General features: G+C 42.9%; 1 protein-coding gene across 1 annotated transcript in view; it reads right to left on the reverse strand.

Annotated features, from left to right (window-relative positions):
- ANXA5 (annexin A5) overlaps positions 1-19656 on the reverse strand; it is a 33664-nt gene extending 14008 nt beyond the window's left edge. The window contains exons 1-5 of the mRNA XM_077815176.1: positions 19579-19656; positions 19172-19269; positions 6061-6145; positions 4797-4891; positions 2379-2492 (exon numbers count right to left, since the gene is read on the reverse strand). Coding sequence (XP_077671302.1) covers positions 2379-2492; positions 4797-4891; positions 6061-6145; positions 19172-19180 — 303 coding nt within the window. The 5' untranslated portion in view covers positions 19181-19269; positions 19579-19656. The remainder of the gene's footprint in view (positions 1-2378; positions 2493-4796; positions 4892-6060; positions 6146-19171; positions 19270-19578) is intronic.
- Positions 19657-20569: the final 913 nt, after the last annotated feature.

A 20569-nucleotide genomic window follows, 5' to 3' on the forward strand; every position in this document is an offset into this window, starting at 1 on the left:
TTCTGCTGTGGATAAATAAAAACACAGTCATTGGAGCAGGGGGACTGGATCCTGGATCTCCCACCTCCCACACGGGTGCCCTAATTACCAGACTACAGAGAATGCAGTCCTGAAAATGACGCTCTCTTTTCCCTGCCAACCCCATCACTCATTATTTATCCACAGCTTCAACAGGAGAAACTGAGGGAGGCCCTTCCATCACCCATCAGAATATTCTACAGGACAGCGGTTACGATACTCACCCGAGAGTTCAACTCCTTTTCTCATTAGGCATATAGGGAACTTGAATCCGGGGGGGGGGGTCATCTCCCACATTCCAAGTAAGTGTTCTAACCACTGGGCTAAAGGTTACAAAAGGCAAGTCCTCCCCCTCCCCCCATTTTATGGGCTCACCTATGAGGATCTAATCTGGCAGGTGAGCTCTGAGCATGCTTACCAGACCAGGCCCTGCAAGCAACTTAGGCGAAGGAGCACTTGTCTTCCTGCAGTTCATGCATAACACTGGAGCTTAGGCATCCAGATGCCTAGGGTGAGGCAGCAGAGCGTATGCAGAGAGAGGCAGAAATATAGCTGCCAAGTGAACTTTTACTGCAAAAATTTAGGTGATGAACAAGTTTAGGTGCCCATAGGTCTCCGTAGCATCTGAGGGGGAGGTTGGCAAATCCCAGTGATGCCTGATTCTGGGATTTAGGCACCTAAAGTGGCAGTTAGGTATCTTTTGTGAATCTAGCCCACTTATTTTTAAAAAGAAAAAATGTTAATCTCACCAGCTTTTTTTAAAATCAGGTATTCTATTTTAACGTTGAGTGTGAGAGGGAAAAGAAAAAAATCTTGCTTCACTATTCATCTCTGCTCTCTTACAACCCTCCTTTCTGCCAATTTTTCTTTCCCCCCCCCCCCTTTTTTTAAAAAAACATTAATCAGGGTTGGGGAGGGAGGACATGGGTTTTTTTGCTTCTTCTCAGCCAGGCTTCTACTTGTTTCTATGTTCAATGTCCCTTCTCCTTCCCTCTCCAAATATTATTGGAGACGGTTACAAAAAAATCCCAGATTTCAAAGTCCATATTTGGTTAGGATGCTATACTCAGCAGGAAGGTCCTTGGAAAAGCAGTTTACATAACACACTTGTTAATAGATTAGCTAACAAAGATCTTGGGAGTTTACCTTTCCAGGTCACTTGGCCAAGCACTAGATAGTACCATGTCAAGTTCAATGTTCTCTGGTTTAATTAGTAAGTTCTACAAACAATTCAGAGACATCCATAGTCTAATCCCTGACCTTCAAGGTCGATGATGTCAGGGACAAATAGTAACACTGCTTCAGAAAAGAAGTCAAGGCACACTGAATAACATTCTTATACTGTACAACTAGATAGGTAAAATATTAAACTGGTGCTATCTGATTCTTTCTCCCCCAAAAGGAAGCAATGCATTTAGCCAAAAGGAGAACTGTTACCAACTTCCAGGAGTTTAATTCTTCCTATGTATTAATAGTACATTTTTAGACCTGATTCAAAAAGGATGAACACCTGCCCATAAATTTTTACTTAGAGCACCAATTTACAAGAGCATGTCACTGACTAACCCATCTTTGCTCAACATACAGCTTCATCACTCTCTGATGTAAATTCACCCATTGTCAAACTTTTGACCATACTAAAAATGGAAGGGGGGCAGAGGGAGACATGGAGGAGAATATGACCATACTACAGAGGGACCTGGAGAGATTAGTGCAGATCTATACGAGGAAAGTAAGTAAGTAATACAGATACCCAATGAAGGGATAAAACCAACCAACCACTGCTGATACCATATCGGTGCACAAGAGACTCTCTCAAACAGCGGTTAATAATAGAAGTTTGGAAACCACTGCCCTAACTTTTATCAACTGCCCTGAACAATCTGTGGACCTTGAGATTCCTAGTATAACGTGAGTAAACTGTCTTTTCTGCGTGCTGCACAATAAAACATTATACTGAACAATGCAGTAAGGAGTAGTTATTTTTTTAAACAAAAAACACACAAAAAAACCCACTATGCTGAAATTAACTGCTACTAAGTAAGACAAGTCTCAAGGTGCATACCTTTTAATGCCCAACTCCACTAACACTGATCTTTTAACATCAAGTGTTTCTTTGAAAACACTGACATTTTTGTAATTCTTGATTTCTAACCTACCTACCTCTGATGAGTTGTTAAAAACAATTCAAGCCATGAAAATCAATGTTAGAAACATGAATGTAATCAGTATAGTATTTGTTATTAGTATTAATATGAAATCTCTAACTCAAATAAAGGAAACAGAAGCATTCTTAAAGCAACAAGATAGGAGCAAGAAATATTTCATTCAATTGTTTCATTTTCTCACACTCCTTTTACCTTAATGGCATGCTTCAGTTCATGGGCATCAAAAAGTCGCGCTGGTCTCATCAAAGCCACCATCAGGGTTTCAAATTTGCCAGTCAGTTCTGATTTCAGGTCATCTACAAGATCCTAACTCACAGAATAAACAGTGCTACAATTAGGAAGGAAATCATCTCAAAAGGCATGCAAACTAGCGAACAGCTGAGCTGTTGCTAAGTTTCTTGAGATGGGGGAAGTGTAGCTGAAAGTCTAAGGTAGAGAATGCACAGGTATTTTGTAACACTAATACATTTTGGTCTGTGGGCTTTAGAAAATACTCTGGTGGTCCTCATTTGAGGACTAAAATTATTAGATGAAAGCAAAAAGCAGGATACTAACAGGATAAAAGTAATGAACTAATACAACTTCAGCAAACGGAGGAGATTTTTGCATATTAAAAAACACTGTTTTTAACAGTTAAATGTTCACCCTCCTCTTTAACTGAACTATCTAATTCATACTGAACACAAGAACAATGGCTGAGCTTTTCAACAAAGTGTCTAAATCCCCAAACAGATCTGGAAATCTCTATCTAGCTTTGGAGAAGACTCCATATGGCAGGGCCAATTTTCCGAAGTTTCAAGCCCCCATCACTCCAACTGGAGTCAACGGAGTCACTGGCACTTTGAAACTGAGGCCCACAATCCCTTCTCTTTAGTCACCACTGGTTGTTTGTTTCATTACTTGTATACTGGTTTTCCTAGTACAAGCTTTTGATTTTTAGAATGCTTGAACAATTATTTATCCTTGTTACCTATAATGCACACAGATATTCTTAGTTTTTTAGCATCTTACATGCTAATTACAGCAGGTCCCTGGTATATGTTGGGGGTTGTGTTCTGGAAAAGGGACACCGATACCAAAATGACGTATACCAGGGACCTGCTGGAACAGCAGTGGCATAGGGAGGAGGGGACACTTGGGTGGGCGGGCAATGATGGAGGTGGAAGGATAGGAGTGATTTGGCGGCCTCTCCCTCCCACCAGCCAGCCTTGCGGGGGGGGAAGGGAGTGGATGATAGATGCTCTAGCCAGGGGCTCCTGGAAAAATGGGGGGCCCAGTAAAAATGTGCACCAGTGCACCCCCACCACACACCCCGTCCAGCACTCAGCGCTTGCCCTGCTCCTCCTGGGGCTCCAGTGGAGGAGTGGGGCACAAGGGCTTGCCCCGCTCGGCCCAGCCCTGCTCAGCCCAGCACTCCAGCCAGGGAGTGGGGTCAGGGGCTTGCCCCATTCCGCCCGCCCAGTGCTCCAGTCAGGGAACGGATTCGGGGCACGGAGGCTTGTCCTGTTCCGCAGGCTCAGGGGCTTGCCCGAGCGCTCCAGACAGGGTCAGGGGCTTGGAAGCCCCCACATCCTGACCCCCTTCCCCAGCTGGAGCGCTGGGCCGGCACAGTGGGGCAAGTGCTGGGGCGGGAACAGAGCTGGGGTGGGGTGGGCCTGGATGTTAAGTGGGTGGGCCGCAGCCCACTGGGGCTACGCACATCTGTCACATATACGTCGCTCATCAATAGGGAAATGTGTTCCACTTCACATCAGTCCATATATCTGTCATTTGCAACTTACAGTACAGTACTGCAAACGACGCATATGCAGATCGGGACAGACGTGAATCGGAACACGTTCCCCCATTGATGAGCGACAGGTATGCGAAACAACAGATAAGGGGGAGATGTATACCAGGGACCTCCAGTATTACAATTATTTAGGAAGTAGAGTTTAGCATGACTGGTAGCTAAACAAAATAAAAAAGCACTGTGATTGCTGTCAAGTAGATGGGTGGGGCAGAAAGTTAAAAACAAAACAAAAAATGTGTTCTCTAACTGCACTTGCTATTTGAAATAAAGATTAAACAGATCGAAGATTTAAGGAGAGGTGCACTTTATCCAACAGTGCCAGGATAAGGAAATTACTTATTTGTGTTTGTCTTAAATGCACTGCTTTTAATCTACCAACAAATTAAGTTTTACTCTCTTTTTGCAATACTGGATAGTTACAAAATGTGACAGAAATCAAGGCACCAGAGAATTCTGTCCCACTAGATCAAGAATCACCTCTGGCATCAAAATACTCTTATATTCTCTGTATATCAGGAATGAGGATCAATGCTTGAAGCACACAAAGAGAAATAGGAAAGTGAAGATGCCGTTTGGACTATACTGGGTCAGAAGACTCCACAGGAGGAGCACATGGAAAAGAGAATGTAATGTCTGTGTGATAATCTAAACTGAATATTCTTATTTCATTGGTGATTAAGATATAGTTTTAAAGGAAAAGTCAGACAAAACAACAGAATCACAGGGTCTCATTAAATGAACATTCTACGGAAGAGTGGATGGACTGTGAGAGCGTTCCATTCAGCTGATTTGTTAAAGTACTTTCTTCCTCCTCTTACCCTGCCAAATAAGGTTTTAAAAGCCGCTGCAATTTGTTGGCGTTGAGCATTGCTTCTGCTAGTAAGGATCTTCAGGACAGCCTCTTCATCGGTACCTGAAGTTATTTGAAGAGGGAGGAAAAAAGAGAACATGAACAGCTATAAAAACTTTTCTAAAAATCTAATGGTGTAAACTTTGAGAGGGCTGAACACTATGAAGAGTCACTAAATCAAAGATAAAAAGCAGACAGCAGTTTACTTAAATAGCCACTGATGAAAATTTCAGTACACCTCAAGCCATGCCATCAGATTCTGACACACTGGTATGAGAATAAAATGGATGGAATTTTAACATGCTGCTCTCAGGCAGGATACCACTGCAGGCACAGCTCCCAACATGACAGACAGCAGCCACAGAAATTAATCATACTCTGTACTTCTGTAAAACCAGGAAAGGGGGCTTCTCTGTAAGATACAGAACTTATTCCAGCTCTGCATTACCCCCACAAATACTCCTGATGTGGAGGTCTGGTTAGAGGAGGGAAAGGGTGGATTGCAGTAGAAGAAGTGTAGTAAGGGACTCCCTAAACCTCCACTGATTCCCTCCTGCCACTAGCCTCATAAAGACCAAGGGAGTAGGGGATGCAAGCTAGGGCAGCAATTTTTGAACAGGGTCGTGCACAAAGGGGGCGGGAGGGGGGGAGCAGGGGCACGGACACCCCCCAGCAATCGTCCGGGGCACCGGACTCCTCCAGCCCCAGGAGTGAGGATGGAAAGGGGGGAAGTGAGCTCCTGCCAGGGCCAGGGTGGAGGGAGAAGAGTGAGCTCCTGCCAAGGCGGGCATGAGGGAAGAACAAGCTCCTTCCGGGCCAAGGGAAGAGCAAGCTCCTTCCGGAACCAGGGGGAAGGGTGTGGAGGGAAGAGCAAGCTGGGGCAGGGAATGGGGGAACAGAATGTGCCCCTGTAAAAGGGGCCAAACTTGATTTCCTGCACACGCCCCTGCTTTTGAACAAGGGAAGTGACTTGCATCTCCCTGTGTCAGGCTAGGGGTGAACTTTCTTGAGGATGGCAAAACCAAAACTGGAACAAACCCTGATTCCTGTGTTCACAGGGTTATAATTCCATCAGATGTAAAAAGTAAAAATATCTCTTATCTTTGTTTGTTTTAGCTAACGTAAAACTTCAGTACACAGCCATTATATTGTGTCAGAAAAGGAAAACGAAGTGCTTCCCACCTAGCTGATAGAAATAACTCCCTCTGAGCAGTCATATCCATAATTCTTACCCAATCCTTTCATTGCCTTACGGAGAGCCTCAGCATCAGTTCTGGCATCAAAACCAGCAAAGTCCTTCACGGTGCCTCTTGAGAACTAGAGGAGAAAAATGCCATGAAGCAGCAGATACCAGCTTATTTAATGAGTCCACTGCATATCTGCTCATATTAGGATCCCAGCTGTGATTTGGGACGGAGATCTGAATGTTAAATTTTTTGCTAGAAAAATGCTGTTTAAACCAGTTCTCACTACAATATCTATACACAATTCTTACTAGACAGATGCTAACGTAGTTTCAGTTCAGTGTACGCAGGAGCTACCAGAAGCATGAGTCCATTTGTGTGAAGTGGTTTGCAAGACCAGGGCCTTAAACATTAGCACCTGAAAGCAACATGGTGGCATGGCACCTCTAACATTTGTGGCTTTATATTTACCTACAGGACATGTCCTAGAAAGAAGTGTACACAGAATCCTAGGGACACTCATGCAGTTTTAAAAGAATTGACCCCAGACATAGAAAGCAAGAGGTACATCACTTATCTGAAGAACAAGATTTTATAGATCTGCCACACAGCACCACATTTTAAGAAGTTTCATGATACTCTTCTAAAAAACAATATGACACTTTAAAAATCTACAATTGTATTCAACTATATTTCCTGTTTCCTTTCACATGAGCACTTTTGTTATTGAATGGCCTAAATTTGGTAAGAAATAAGTCACAATAGGCAATATAGGTCATAACATAAGAATGAAAGGGTCAGCACATGGGCATGTGCACACACAGAAATGATTACACTATTTCCATGGTACATCGCCTTCAGAAGTTCTCTTTTAGAATCAAATACATGAGAATTAGCCATCCTTATGGAAAAGTCCCATATAATTTAATAGGAGTTACTATGTAGCAGTTATATCTCTGATTGGGCCCCCTAAACACTGCAGAGCAGGAACCCATTGTATTGTGCTAGGTAGACAAAATCCCTCCTGTCCTCAAAATCTTGCAATTGTAAGACAAGTGACATACTAGGGATGGGAAGAGAGGAAACACCAGAGCAAATGCAATTTACATACATACACACACACATATATACATATATCTTTTTTTCCTTTTCCCCTCTACCCCAAGCCTAGGCATCATTCACTGGGAGATTTCTTTGTAGGCATCACAGCAGAAAGGCAGCAATCAGCATGACGACGACGTCCCACGTGTAAGGCATTTATTGGAGAAGTGGACAGTTGAGATTGGTACTGCTGGCAGAGCAGAGGTGGTGGATGGACGTATTAAGAAACAGGAATGAGTAAGTAGAGAAGGGTAGAGCTATAAAGGGCCCTGAAAGTGGAGGAAACCAAAAGGAATCTCTAGAATTTCTTCTGAAAACCAACTTGATTAAAAAAAAAAAAAAAAAAAAAAACTAATGTCTGCTCGGTTTTTTTAATCTCCCTGTACATCAGGGTGGATAAAAAAAAATCAATGATTTTTTTTAAATAAAAAAATAAATCTGATTTTTTTGATAAAATGCTTTTTGAGGAAAAAAACTTATCTAAAGATAGTTTTAATTAAGATCATTATAGCTCAAAGATATCTCATCATGGAATAGGGATTATACATTCTAATTCTATAGTACGAGACAATATATTTATGTAATGTTTAAGAAAAGTTTTGTAAATGAGTTCCAATAGTTCATAGATTAGGGACCCAATTTTATGGGACTCCACAGGCTTCTGAATAGATTATTTAGAAAAATCTTTCTATCTACTCAGTGGGACTCAGTGCTCAGTCTAGAAGATGCCATCAGAGATGCTTAGTTTTGCAGTTCTCGAACTGTGGATTTGTCTCTCCAGAGATAACATGCTTGTTAACAGCAAAAATGTTTTTAAATAAATAGAGGTGAGAAATAACGGACCTCAACTCTATTGTCCCTCTACAAATTTGTGTACACAGAGTCAATCCCTTACCTCTCTCTGAAAGTGCAAAGTTTCAAAAAGTTCAACGAATATAAGATTGTTGGAGGCGGAATAGATCAGGACAAGGAGAAGAAGTCTGGAGATAAATGTGAGAAGCAAGGGACATATGTTTGTTTTGTTAAAATATTCCGTTTGCTGTGAAGAAAAAAATCCAGAATACTTAATGTTGTTGTTTTAGTTAAATAAAACAATTTGAATGTCTGTCTGGTGATGTTCTCCTCCTAATACAGCATGGCAAGAAAATCCTCCAAATATTAATGATTAGCTGGAACTGGAGATATTCACTTCCCAATGACTTCATAAATATTTGCTTCAATTACCTTTGGTAAATGAAATAACTGAACAATCATTCATTTTCTGATATAGCTATAAAACGAATCTGAAAAGTTTTCAAAATAAATCACTGTTTAAAAATGTTTCGTGTGTACCTTCTAAAAATGAAACCTACATCTATCTCTGAGTTGTGAAGAATATGTATTAAGGTTATAACAATCAAGAAGAATGCACTTTTTTGTAAAAAACCATGATTAAATCGAGTCTTCCTGACTAGTCATTTAAATCAAATCCACCCTGCTGTACATGACTATCTTCCAGGTTTCCATAGTAGGGATATAATCCTTTATTAACCCCAATCAGATGCTTAAAAAAACAACACCTATAAAAACGCTGTACATTTTCAATTAAATTTTATAACACTTTTACTCCCAGGGCAAGTATTTATGTTGTCTTATTCTAGATGTTCATTTCACATAACCTTCAGCAGTGTATTGAATAATCCCAGGGCCTTTTCAAAGACATGGCTTCTTATACCAAATCCTGCTCCTCATTATTCTAGCCCAGTCTGTTGTCAATAAGCTGTCTGTGCATCAGCTGAATATTCCCTCCCCCCAAAATTCCAGTCAACATTCAGATACAGTACAAAATACCAACAAGGACACATGCAAACACATACAAATACAGTAGAAACCCAGAAAATAATTTGTTTATTTCTCTTCAACCATATTTTACAAGCCATATAGCCACCTGGCTTCTGGGAGGAAGTCCTGACCTCAGTTTAGCAATTTCAATTACTCAGTGCTATGCTATTGTTACAAATTGGTGGAAGTGATTTTGCATTGGCGGGGGGTGGGGTGGAGAGTGGAGGGAGGAAATCTGCCAGAATGGAAAGGAGAAGGCATAGAACTGGCATTTGAGCTGTAACCAGCCTCAGTGCCCACTGAAAGTAATAGTTTCGCAAGCCAAGTTTGCATCATGCCCTAGTGGGAGCGTTGCCATGTGTCTCAAATTAATCTCATCTCACACTCTGAGAAGCACTAAGGTAAACAAACAAATTAACCACCACCACATCAGCATTTAAACATATACAGAATCACCTTGTTTAACAGCACAATACAACATTTCTAATAGACTTCTGTTCACAACATACATGAGGGATGAGATACTCCCCTTGTAGCATTTTCTTTTTCAATTTCAAACAATGGGCAGTGTTTCTACTATAAGGCTTACAGCATATATTCACAAAAAGAAAAGGAGTACTTGTGGCACCTTAGAGACTAACCAATTTATTTGAGCATGAGCTTTCGTGAGCTACAGCTCACTTCATCAGATGCATACCGTGGAAACTGCAGCAGACTTTATATATACACAGAGAATATGAAACAATACCTCCTCCCACCCCACTGTCCTGCTGGTAATAGCTTATCTAAAGTAATCATCAGGTTAGGCCATTTCCAGCACAAATCCAGGTTTTCTCACCCTCCACCCCCCCACACAAATTCACTCTCCTGCTGGTGATAGCCCATCCAAAGTGACAACTCTTTACACAATGTGCATGATAATCAAGTTAGGCCATTTCCTGCACAAATCCAGGTTCTCTCACTCCCTCACCCCCCTCCAAAAACCCACCCCCATACACACACAAACTCACTCTCCTGCTGGTAATAGCTCATCCAAACTGACCACTCTCCAAGTTTAAATCCAAGTTAAACCAGAACATCTGGGGGGGGGGGGTAGGAAAAAACAAGAGGAAATAGGCTACCTTGCATAATGACTTAGCCACTCCCAGTCTCTATTTAAGCCTAAATTAATAGTATCCAATTTGCAAATGAATTCCAATTCAGCAGTTTCTCGCTGGAGTCTGGATTTGAAGTTTTTTTGTTTTAAGATAGCGACCTTCATGTCTGTGATTGCGTGACCAGAGAGATTGAAGTGTTCTCCGACTGGTTTATGAATGTTATAATTCTTAAATTGGTTAGTCTCTAAGGTGCCACAAGTACTCCTTTTCTTTTTGCGAATACAGACTAACACGGCTGTTACTCTGAAACCTAGCATATATTCATTGTCTTTTCTCAATAGCCCTTGGAAATAAGTGGGTGAAAAATGTCCCTACTGATCACATTAACAAAGAGAAGTTAATTTAGCAAATCAGACAGATTTAAAAAAAAGACCTCCATCAGGTAACCTTGTCCATACCCATTGCCAATGCAGGGTTATTCAACAGAATATTCTCTAGGGCTTTACGTAGTTCCATGGTTTGAATTATCTAAGACTATCACCATTTCCCCTGGGAGACTATTCCACAGTCTCTTAGGCCTCACATTTAGAAAGTGGTTTCTGGTTTCTAGCCTCAGGTTTTCCTTTGCTTATCCAATTATACCTAACTGGAATGGCTCTGAACAATTTCTAAGCCTCCTTTTAATGATCCTAAGTTCCTTAGTCATCTTTTAGCCAAGTTAAACATAAAGATAGTATCTTTGATCAAGAGTCACTCTCTCCAGTATCTTTTTTTAGTTTTGTTAACTAAAGCAAATCTTTCATAATTCTCACTTGCAAAGCGTACTGTAGAAAGTCTCTGGGTTTACTGAGGTTGCCCAAAGATTCCTGAAATTTTTTGGCATAGATGTAAGCTAGAAAAACATTCTGAGTATTAGAGTTAATTTGCATGCTACACATTCCACTCTGAAGCAAAGTTGCTATAGCCTATACTGCCACTGTATGTATTTATTGGACTTATAAAATGGCCCTGCCACATAGCTCATATCACAGCCTTTTAGACAGAAGCAGGGTTACCCTTCTACATAGCTTACTTATACCAGTCTTAAAGGCTGCATCTGTAGTAAGAAATTGTGTACCCATAATACAAAATCATTTTCCAGCAATGGTGCAAGCACTAATGTAAAACAGAACTCATGTGTTTTCAGCCCTGTGTTATAGAAACCTACTCATTCACCTTTTTAGAACTTATCAGTGTGACCCAGCAATCTAACTATGTTGTGGCAAGCTAATGTGAGCATGCTAGATTTAAAAAAAAAAATAAAAAATTCTATATTAAAATCTTCCACAGGTGGCCAGTTCTGCGGTCTATTAGTAATTTGACTTTTCAGTCCAGATTTCTCACTCCCAAGGCCAGCAGACAAGGGCTGAGAGTGTTAGGGTGACAGTGGACTCAGGCCAGGGGACGGAGGAAGTGCCTTGCATTTCTCAAGTGACTCATTTTGGCCACTGAAGGAGGGGCATTGACAGGCTCCAAATGGAAACACATTCAGTTTTTCTCACCTAGAAAGATGATGGCCACAGACATGGAACATTGAAGACTGAAGGGACGATCCTAGTGTAAACTGCCATGGCTCCATTGAAGTCAATTATCTATAAAATTGGACTTCAGTGAAACTATGACAAGTCACACGAGAGGAGGATCTCCCCCAAGGGTATAAAGTTCAGGAAATTAGGAGCGTCTCTGAGCTCCAATCAGGGATGCACAATTTTTTTCCCCCCCAAACAAAAAAAAATAAAAACTATAGCCCTATGCAAACGTATGACACTCTAAAGCTGTTACCAGAAGACAAAAGTTTTTGCATTAAATAGAGCTTAACATTCATAAAGGAGCAGTCTAGCTCTTTTAGATGGAACATGATTTCATGAATTCCAGACTTTCACTAGTGAATCTAAAATCAGTGAATTAAGGGACAGGTAATATTTCATATGGGACTTCTGTTTCATAACCTATTTGTGTTTATTTTCTACTATAGCTCCATAAAGATTTTAGGTGCCTTTCTTGACACTCTTGTGTACACTGCTGCAAACACACACACAAAAGGCTCATCATAACACCAATATATCAAAAGTAAGTTTTTATTTTGTGCACTAGATCATGTATTAGGAAGAGAGCCCTAAGTATATGGGTAGTAATGAAATCACAAACATGAGTTTCAGTTATAAACCTATTTGAAATCTGATGTGATCTCTTACTAAACAATAACTTACACTGTAGGTTGTAAAATATGAAACAACCAGGGTTTGAACAGACAGAATATCATGATAGCAACACTAAACGCTATTCTCATTCTCAATCCTACCAAGTTCACCAATTCACTCACTAAGTTCTTTAGAAATTACATGTACCAGCTCAAATTATCTGTATGGAATAGGAATGCTACACTTTAAAGAGACAGCAAGTTCCGAGAGGCATGCCTGCAATTAGATCATTCCAGCACAGATGCCTGCAGACAGACAGCAACAAGGGAAAGTGGGATAATGTAAGTTTCAAAATAAGTGGATGGTTTATCTTTAAATTCTCGCGCACACACCACAATATCAAGAAACAACTTTTTAAAAGTTAATCTTTTCTGCTTCCATCGTGTATTATGTAACAATCCTTTTATTTCTTCTGCACTCCCAAACTTGGGCTGCAAGTTTTGCTAAAGGACTAGATCTCACTGGGAGATGTGGGGTTGAAAGACACCAAGGATTATATCCACAAAAGGGGACTTTACACTCAACTTTACAGTGTCTAATGTTTAAGTGCTTTGCTACCAAGCAGAAGCCACAGCCCTGAGTCAGGTGCCCAGACTCCCTATGCCCTGCCCCTTACAGGGAGTTAGGTGCCTACCAGGAGATGCCTCCCTCTGCTTAGGATTCTCAACCGTGAAAAACTCTCCTGAAGTTAGACACGTAACCTAGGTCAGTCCTTTCCCATAAAAAATGGTGGCACAGGTCTTATACCCTGTCATAAATATAAAGGGAAGGGTAAACCCCTTTGAAATCCCTCCTGGCCAGGGGAAAGCTCCTCTCACCTGTAAAGGGTTAAGAAGCTAAAGGTAACCTCGCTGGCACCTGACCAAAATGACCAATGAGGAGACAAGATACTTTCAAAAGCTGGGAGGAAGGAGAGAAACAAAGGGTCTGTATGTCTGTCTATATGCTGGTTTCTGCCGGGGATAGACCAGGAATGGAGTCTTAGAACTTTTAGTAAGTAATCTAGCTAGGTATGTGTTAGATTATGATTTCTTTAAATGGCTGAGAAAAGAATTGTGCTGAATAGAATAACTATTTCTGTCTGTGTATCTTTTTTGTAACTTAAGGTTTTGCCTAGAGGGGTTCTCTATGTTTTTGAATCTAATTACCCTGTAAGATATCTACCATCCTGATTTTACAGGGGGGATTTCTTTATTTCTATTTACTTCTGTTTTTATTAAAAGTCTTCTCGTAAGAAAACTGAATGCTTTTTCATTGTTCTCCGATCCAAGGGTTTGGGTCTGTGGTCACCTATGCAAATTGGTGAGGCTTTTTATCCAACATTTCCCAGGAAAGGGGGGGTGCAAGTGTTGGGAGGATTGTTCATTGTTCTTAAGATCCAAGGGTCTGGGTCTGTAGTCACCTAGGCAAATTGGTGAGGCGTTTTACCAAACCTTGTCCAGGAAGTGGGGTGCAAAGTTTTGGGAAGTATTTTGGGGGGAAAGACGCGTCCAAACAGCTCTTCCCCAGTAACCAGTATTAGTTTGGTGGTGGTAGCGGCCAATCCAAAGACGACGGGTGGAATATTTTGTACCTTGGGGAAGTTTTGACCTAAGCTGGTAAAGATAAGCTTAGGAGGTTTTTCATGCAGGTCCCCACATCTGTACCCTAGAGTTCAGAGTGGGGGAGGAACCTTGACATACCCCATAGCCCAAGGGTTAGCCTACTTATAACCCATAGCCCATTCACCCAAAATGTGGGAGACCTGGGTTCAAATACTTACTCTGCCTGATTTAGAGCAGGAAATTGAACAGAGGTCTCCCCTCCTTGAGGAACACCCTGACTGCTGGGCTTTTTTAAAAAAAAGACACTTACAAAACACTGCTCTTGTCATTTTTCATGTTGGCCATCTAGACACACAGGTTTAAAGGAGAAAAGCTAAGCTCCAGTTAATAGACTCCACCCATGTTTGTTCTACTAAACTTAAACTTCTGACAAAGGAAAGAATTACACAGTATCCAAGTGGGAGTCAATGAGTCAGTTCCTGGACATTAGCACAGAACATGTGCAGGCTGATCCTGACACCAGTGGCCCAAAGAAACAGAAGAGGAGAAAAACCTAATTATGCAATCGTTTAGGGGCTTACTCTGAAACATCTGTTCATGCAGAGTCCTTACACAAGTAGCCTCAATGAAGTCAGTGAGGCTAGTCAAGGCTCAATTCTGCAAACACACATGTACTTAAGCACATGAAAAATAATCTCACTGAATGATATTGAACTCAATGAGATTACCCATGTGCTTGAAAGAAAGCACATGACAGTTTGCAGGACTGGGACCCAAGTATATTGGGATTGTCAGATCCAACCATTATTTTATAAACAGAAAGGTTTCTTATTGCTCCCATTTTTTAAATTGTTATTTTTAAATAAACCCACATCAGTAGGCATTGTTTCCAGTGCATCTAGGTCAACTGAAAACTAGGAAAATATTTCTGGCGTACAACGACATAAGAACGGCCGTACTGAGTCAGACCATCTAGCCCAGTATCCTGTCTTCCGACAGTGGCCAATGCCAGGTGCTTCGGAGGGAATGAACAAAACAGGTAATGATCAAGTGATCCATCCCCTGTTGCCCCTTCTCAGTTTTAGTGAGTGCAGCAGTGTGAGGAAAGCCAACCCTTTTAGGTCAACAGCATTCCTCCAATTACAAAGGCACCTTGTGAACAAGGATGCCCAGAGTTCAATCTAGAAATTGTACTACACTACAGCGTAGCCATGTTATTACAACTATTCCAAAAGATAAATAAACCTTCCTCTACTGGAAGGGTAGCACACAAAAATGCTAACAACTAAAATATTTTTTTCTGCCATTACTAGACATAACAAAATATTTAAAGGATTAGGTGAAACACTGAAGAAAATATATTACTGAACATTTTCAACTATTTGTGATTAAGGATATATACACTTTTATTAAAAGCTGACTATGTTGCACTGTATAACTATTTCAAACTCTGTGAACCTTCAGTTTAACACACACATACAATTAGATGGCAATAGTTTTATTTACATTTCAGTTTTATTTTGATTTGCATTTTAATTTAATAGCACTGTTTCAAAAATGCTATGAAGTTATCTGGGCCAGACACTAAGAAAATGGTGTGCACTTGTATATATACATATGAATGTGTGCACAATGAAATGGAGCTTATTCTGTACACTTTCTAAAAGGTTCTGTCTCTCTCTGGGATCAATTATGGCTAAAAATGTTGAGAACACTTCCAAATACAGCCCTCCATGGCTGCATAAACACACAGAGAAAAAACAGCAACATGTAAAAACTAGAGGCCCAGTCTAGTATGGTTGAAGCCCCTGGAATAATGTCCAAGATGTCCTTTGACTTCAGTGAAAGATGGATCAGGCCTTAGAGATCTAGGTGCAGATCCTCAGTGGATATAAATGTTCAGAGATCCACTGACTTCAAAGAGAGCAATGATAATTTACACCAGCCAAGGACCTGCTCAGCTCATATCTCAGGGCTAGACCCACAAAGGTATTAAGGTGCTTACGCTCAACATTTAGGTGCCACCAGCATTTTCAAAACCATCACTCAGCTGTCTTTCTGTAGGTACCTCATGTCCCCTATATGCGTAAGTCTGCCCCACACGACATGCGCAAAGCCACCTAAATCCTGACCCCTCCCCACAACTAATGAGCAGCTCTGAGCCCTAGCTCATGCCAAAGCCCTAACGAGATTGTCAGCTTAGGTGTTTTTCCATCCTATCTCCCCAATCAGGCTCGATCCAGTAGTGTTCTCAGAGTACACCTACCATATCAGGCCTCACACAAAAGCCAACCAGAGGAAAGTTGTCAGGAATTTTTCATGTGTGTGTTTCCACATAATACTGAACAGCCCTGTGCTTTTAACCTGATCTAACTTAAGCAGAGCACAGACTTGAACTTGCATTTATACAATCCATGACAGAGTCTTAAACACTGGGCTATAGGCTATAATGGGGAGAAGAGAGAGTCTCTATCTCTCTCTCTACCTCTACCTAACTCCAGGAAAGGGTTTAAGCCGAGAATTGCAAGCAGAGATAGGTGCTTGACTGATGGGCTGGCAGGAAGTTCTGCGGTGGGACCAGGGATGAGGAGCTTGGGGTGCAGGCAGGCTCCCCCCAGCCTTCTCCCCCCTGCCAGCAGGCAGCACAGAGCTCTGGGGGAAGGGGCCTCTCTCCCACCTGCAGGCAGGCAGCACATACCTCTGGGGGAAGGGGCCTCTTTCTCCCCTGCCAGCAGGCAGCAGGAAGGGCCTTTCTCCCCCTACCGGCAGGCAGCACGGAACTCCAGGGGAGGGGCACCTCTCCCCACTCTGGCAGCAGGGAGCTCTGAGGCAGAGGCCCACAACAGCCCTGGAAGCCCCAACTTGCTCCCCTCCCTAGTTCCCGCCTACCCCCAACCTCTCTAGGTTCCACACGGCTTACAGGGAACTTAGCGAGCCGCACTTAGGGTCAATGGGAGCCGCCACTGGCTTGTAGGCCTTGCAATGAAGAACACTGCCTTAGTGGAGGTGAACCGTAAGCCGCATCCCTTTCCTCTGCATCCCACCCTCAGCTAGCTTAGGCAGCTCCTTACTCAGGTTGTTGGCTTCTGTATATCCCCTTCTTGGAACCTAACTCTCCCCGTACAATCTATGGGGACCCTGAGCACGTAACTCAGGATTGTGAATTCCACTGGATTGCAGGAAGGGGGGCTGGAACAATTTTTACAGTAAGGATGCTGAAAGCCATTAAACCAAACTGTAAACCCTATATATAATGGAAATCACTTCAAGCCAGGGGGTGCAGTAGCACCCCCAGTTCCAGCACCTATAGTGGCAGGGCACCCAGGCATCGCAAAGCCTAGGTCCTCTGTGTGAGTCTAAGCCTGTGGTTCAAGTCTCTGCTCAAGAAACATTTCTACAAAATGAAACACCTTCAAAAGGAAACAGAGAGAGACTCATCCCAGAATAGCCTATATAGCTTGGTGATTACGGCACCCTCATAATAGGTGCGTTCAAGACCCTGCCCCAAAACAGGCAGACTGGAGATTCAAACCTGGGTCTCTCACATACCAGGTGAGTGCCCTAATCACTAGGCTATTGGGTAAAATAGGACAAGTACCCCAAAATTCCCAGCCTGCTCACCCCCACTGTCTTTTGTGTGGTTAGGCATGCTCTGAGCACACCTACCAGTTCAGGCCCTGCAAGCAAGATGGGCCAGGGAACGCCTAGTTTGAGACACCCCTGGCAGTTAGGAGTGAGCAAGGACAATGAGCAGCTTAGTGGCAGGATTTTGGTAGCTTTTGCACATCTCCCCCTCTTCTCCCCCTCACGCCTCCCTGCAGAAATGTAAGCATCTATATAGTTAGGGAGCACCTGAATAGTGGTTTTGCGAACATCAGTGGCGTCTAAATGCCAGATTGGGTGCTTATCTACCTCTTTAGATACCTAAGTCTCGCTGTTAATCAGTCTACACTGGGGAAGAGCGATATAGCATTTTAACAGAGGTACCGTTTATTAGAGCATGGCAACATAAAACGTAGTTTTCATTTGAAGTAGACTAAGGAAATTGAATGGCCTCTTATTGCTTTTTAAAAAGGGAAAAAAGAAAAATATGCTAAAGGTAGTTCTGCACAGTCAGTGGGGTTTTGTAAAGGTGCAAGAGATCTGTTTCCATGATTAAGCCCTACGTGTGCCTAATTGGACTACATGAGCAGAATCAGCATCTTGGAACCATTCCAAACCCCCTAGGAAAATGGGTTTTATAACAAGAGCCTAAGCAATCCAATCCAAACTTTACCAAAAAGGTAAAGTTTAGCAGAAGAGTGTTTAAATGAGTAATGATTTCCCTTAATTTATGTAAATATTGAGGGATGTTAAAAAATGCATATTGAGGCTAAAAGCTACTGCTGTAAGTCTCATTAATATAAGATCAACTTGATGCATAATTAAATAATTCCAGACTACACACTTGGAACATACTCATACATTTGATAACTTGTGTAAACAGTTGGAAGTTATGGAGCAGCAGTTTTAAGTTTGTTTTTTTGGCTTTTCAGGCATTGTGGAGTGTTTATGTTTGATGTGATTATGTAAACATATAGGGAGGTTATTGTTATGGTTGTTTTTCAAACAACCATTTGGCCTAAAAATGTTACAGAACTAAACTAAACATTGAAAATGAAAATGACCAATAAGAAAGGCGTAAAACTTTCTGGGGAAAAAATGGTTGAAAAAGCATTAGAATAGATTTGCAGTTTACGGATCTATCAGAGAAGTTCAGCATAAAAAGTCTGTGTTGAGAAGCCACACAATTTAAATGGCAGAAGAGAGTAAAGGGGGAAAGAAAAAAAAGTCAAGAAATTTTTTTCTTCTCCTTACTCCAATAGAAAAAGGCTACACCCACGCACATCAGAAATACGCACTACAGAAAACTTGGCTAAATGAAAGGAAACTGGGAGGAAAAGTTTGTCTGATGTTTATCTCACAATGGTTATGATGAGTTGTCCAAGTTCTTGTTTCAGCATCTTTGGAGTTTGGTGTGAGTTTATTAGAGAGAGGCCAAACGTTTTTAAAAAGGAAAAGAAGGACAGTTTAGAAAGAAAGTTGCCTAGTTTTGGAGAAGTCTAAGAAAGCCCACGTCATTCACTCCCGCACTTTTACTGTGTTCCCACTACACTAAAATGGAGCTGTGATTATTAAACAAGCACCAGCCGGGAAAGAAAAGCCAGAATGGATTTAAAGCAACAGGAACTATCATCGATTTGATCAAATGCCCCTTCAGCGTGGGTTTGCCACGCACACAAACACTTACCACGGCAATACAGAAGCCTTTTAACCTTACAAAGCCCGAAATACGGAGAGCAGCGAAGTGACTCACCTTTGCCATGGCTCCTGAGGATCAGTGGGCAGGAAAGCGAGCGTGCAAGGGCTGCAAGAGAGACAGTGCGCGTCCTGCGTTCCCCCGGGCAGCTCAGCCTAGTGGAGAGACAAGTTATGCGGAGCCCGGGGCCAAGAGGGCAGCAGCCCACTGGAGACCGGCTCCGTTCCAAAGCCGGAGCAACGTTGCAAGCCAAAAACATGTGAGCTGGGGAGGCTGGTGAAATGAAGCAGGAACCCCGGGCCAACGCCCATCCCTGGACACCCCCATCGCTCCCATCTTCCCCGCGCGCAAGGGAGGACACGTCAAAGGGCTTCAGGGAGACGGAGGGCAGCCCCGCTGCGGCTGCTCTGCGCCCCTTGGTAACCCCCGATCCCCTGCCTCGGCCGCCCGCCCCGGTTACTCACCGCGGATGTCCCCGGGTGCGGACACGAGCCTGGCGCGCTGTAGCAGCTACGAGTTACACGGAGCAACGAAGAGCCTCAGCCCCCCCAACGCCGGCCACGCCCGGTGCTCATGTCACATCCCCCGCCCCCGCCGGGCCGAGCTCGGCCTGTGCAGCCCGCTGCTGGGCGGCCAGCGCTGGAATCCCCCGGGCCCAGGGAGCTGGTCTCAGGCCGGCTTCGCCTCGCGCGCTGGGCCAACGGCCCTGCTGGTCTCTGCGTCCCCTCCCCTCCCCCTCGGCCATGCTGGGCTCCGACAGAGAGCGGGGCCTCGGGAGTAACGCTGGGGTTACTTTGCCCCCTACACAAATAGTAGCAGCCCTACACAGCTGTCTGGCTTAGCTAAGGGATGAGGCACACAGGGGCAAGATAGGCAGGCTGGCCTGAGCATGTTGGGTGAGATGGGGCCTGGGGTTTAAAAAACAACTAAGTACTATCAAGTCTTCAGGCGTTTTTGCTCCTGAATGTCCTTCTTGGAAAGCCAACCACTGGATAGAGCCAGGGTTTCTCAACCATGGATGACAAGGAGATGGGGTCAAGGGGAGCCGTCACTGGCTTGTGGGCCTTGCAGTGAAGAACACTGCCTTAGTGGATCTGGACCCTAAGCCTCATCCCTTTCCTCTGCATCCCACCCTCAGCTAGCTTAGGCAGCCCCTTACTCAGGTTGTTGGCTTCAGTATATCCCCTTCTTGGCACCTAACTCTCCCCATACAATCTATGGAGACCCGGAGCATGTACCCAATCTTTCCTCCCCACCTTGTCTGGTGTTGGTAATACATAGGGAGTAATCAAAAATAAGTTTTAAAGAGGCTGACTAAAACCCCTTTCCCCTCCGTCCCATGCACAGGTCTTACTGCCTTGATACTTGGCCAGAAAACACTGGGTAGCCCACACTTACATTTCTAATGGGGGAAAAAACAACAGAAATGAAAAATATGTTTTGGGCCTTCTTTAT

This window comes from Eretmochelys imbricata, chromosome 4 (genome assembly GCF_965152235.1).
Source record: "Eretmochelys imbricata isolate rEreImb1 chromosome 4, rEreImb1.hap1, whole genome shotgun sequence".
Lineage (NCBI taxonomy): Eukaryota > Metazoa > Chordata > Testudines > Cheloniidae > Eretmochelys > Eretmochelys imbricata.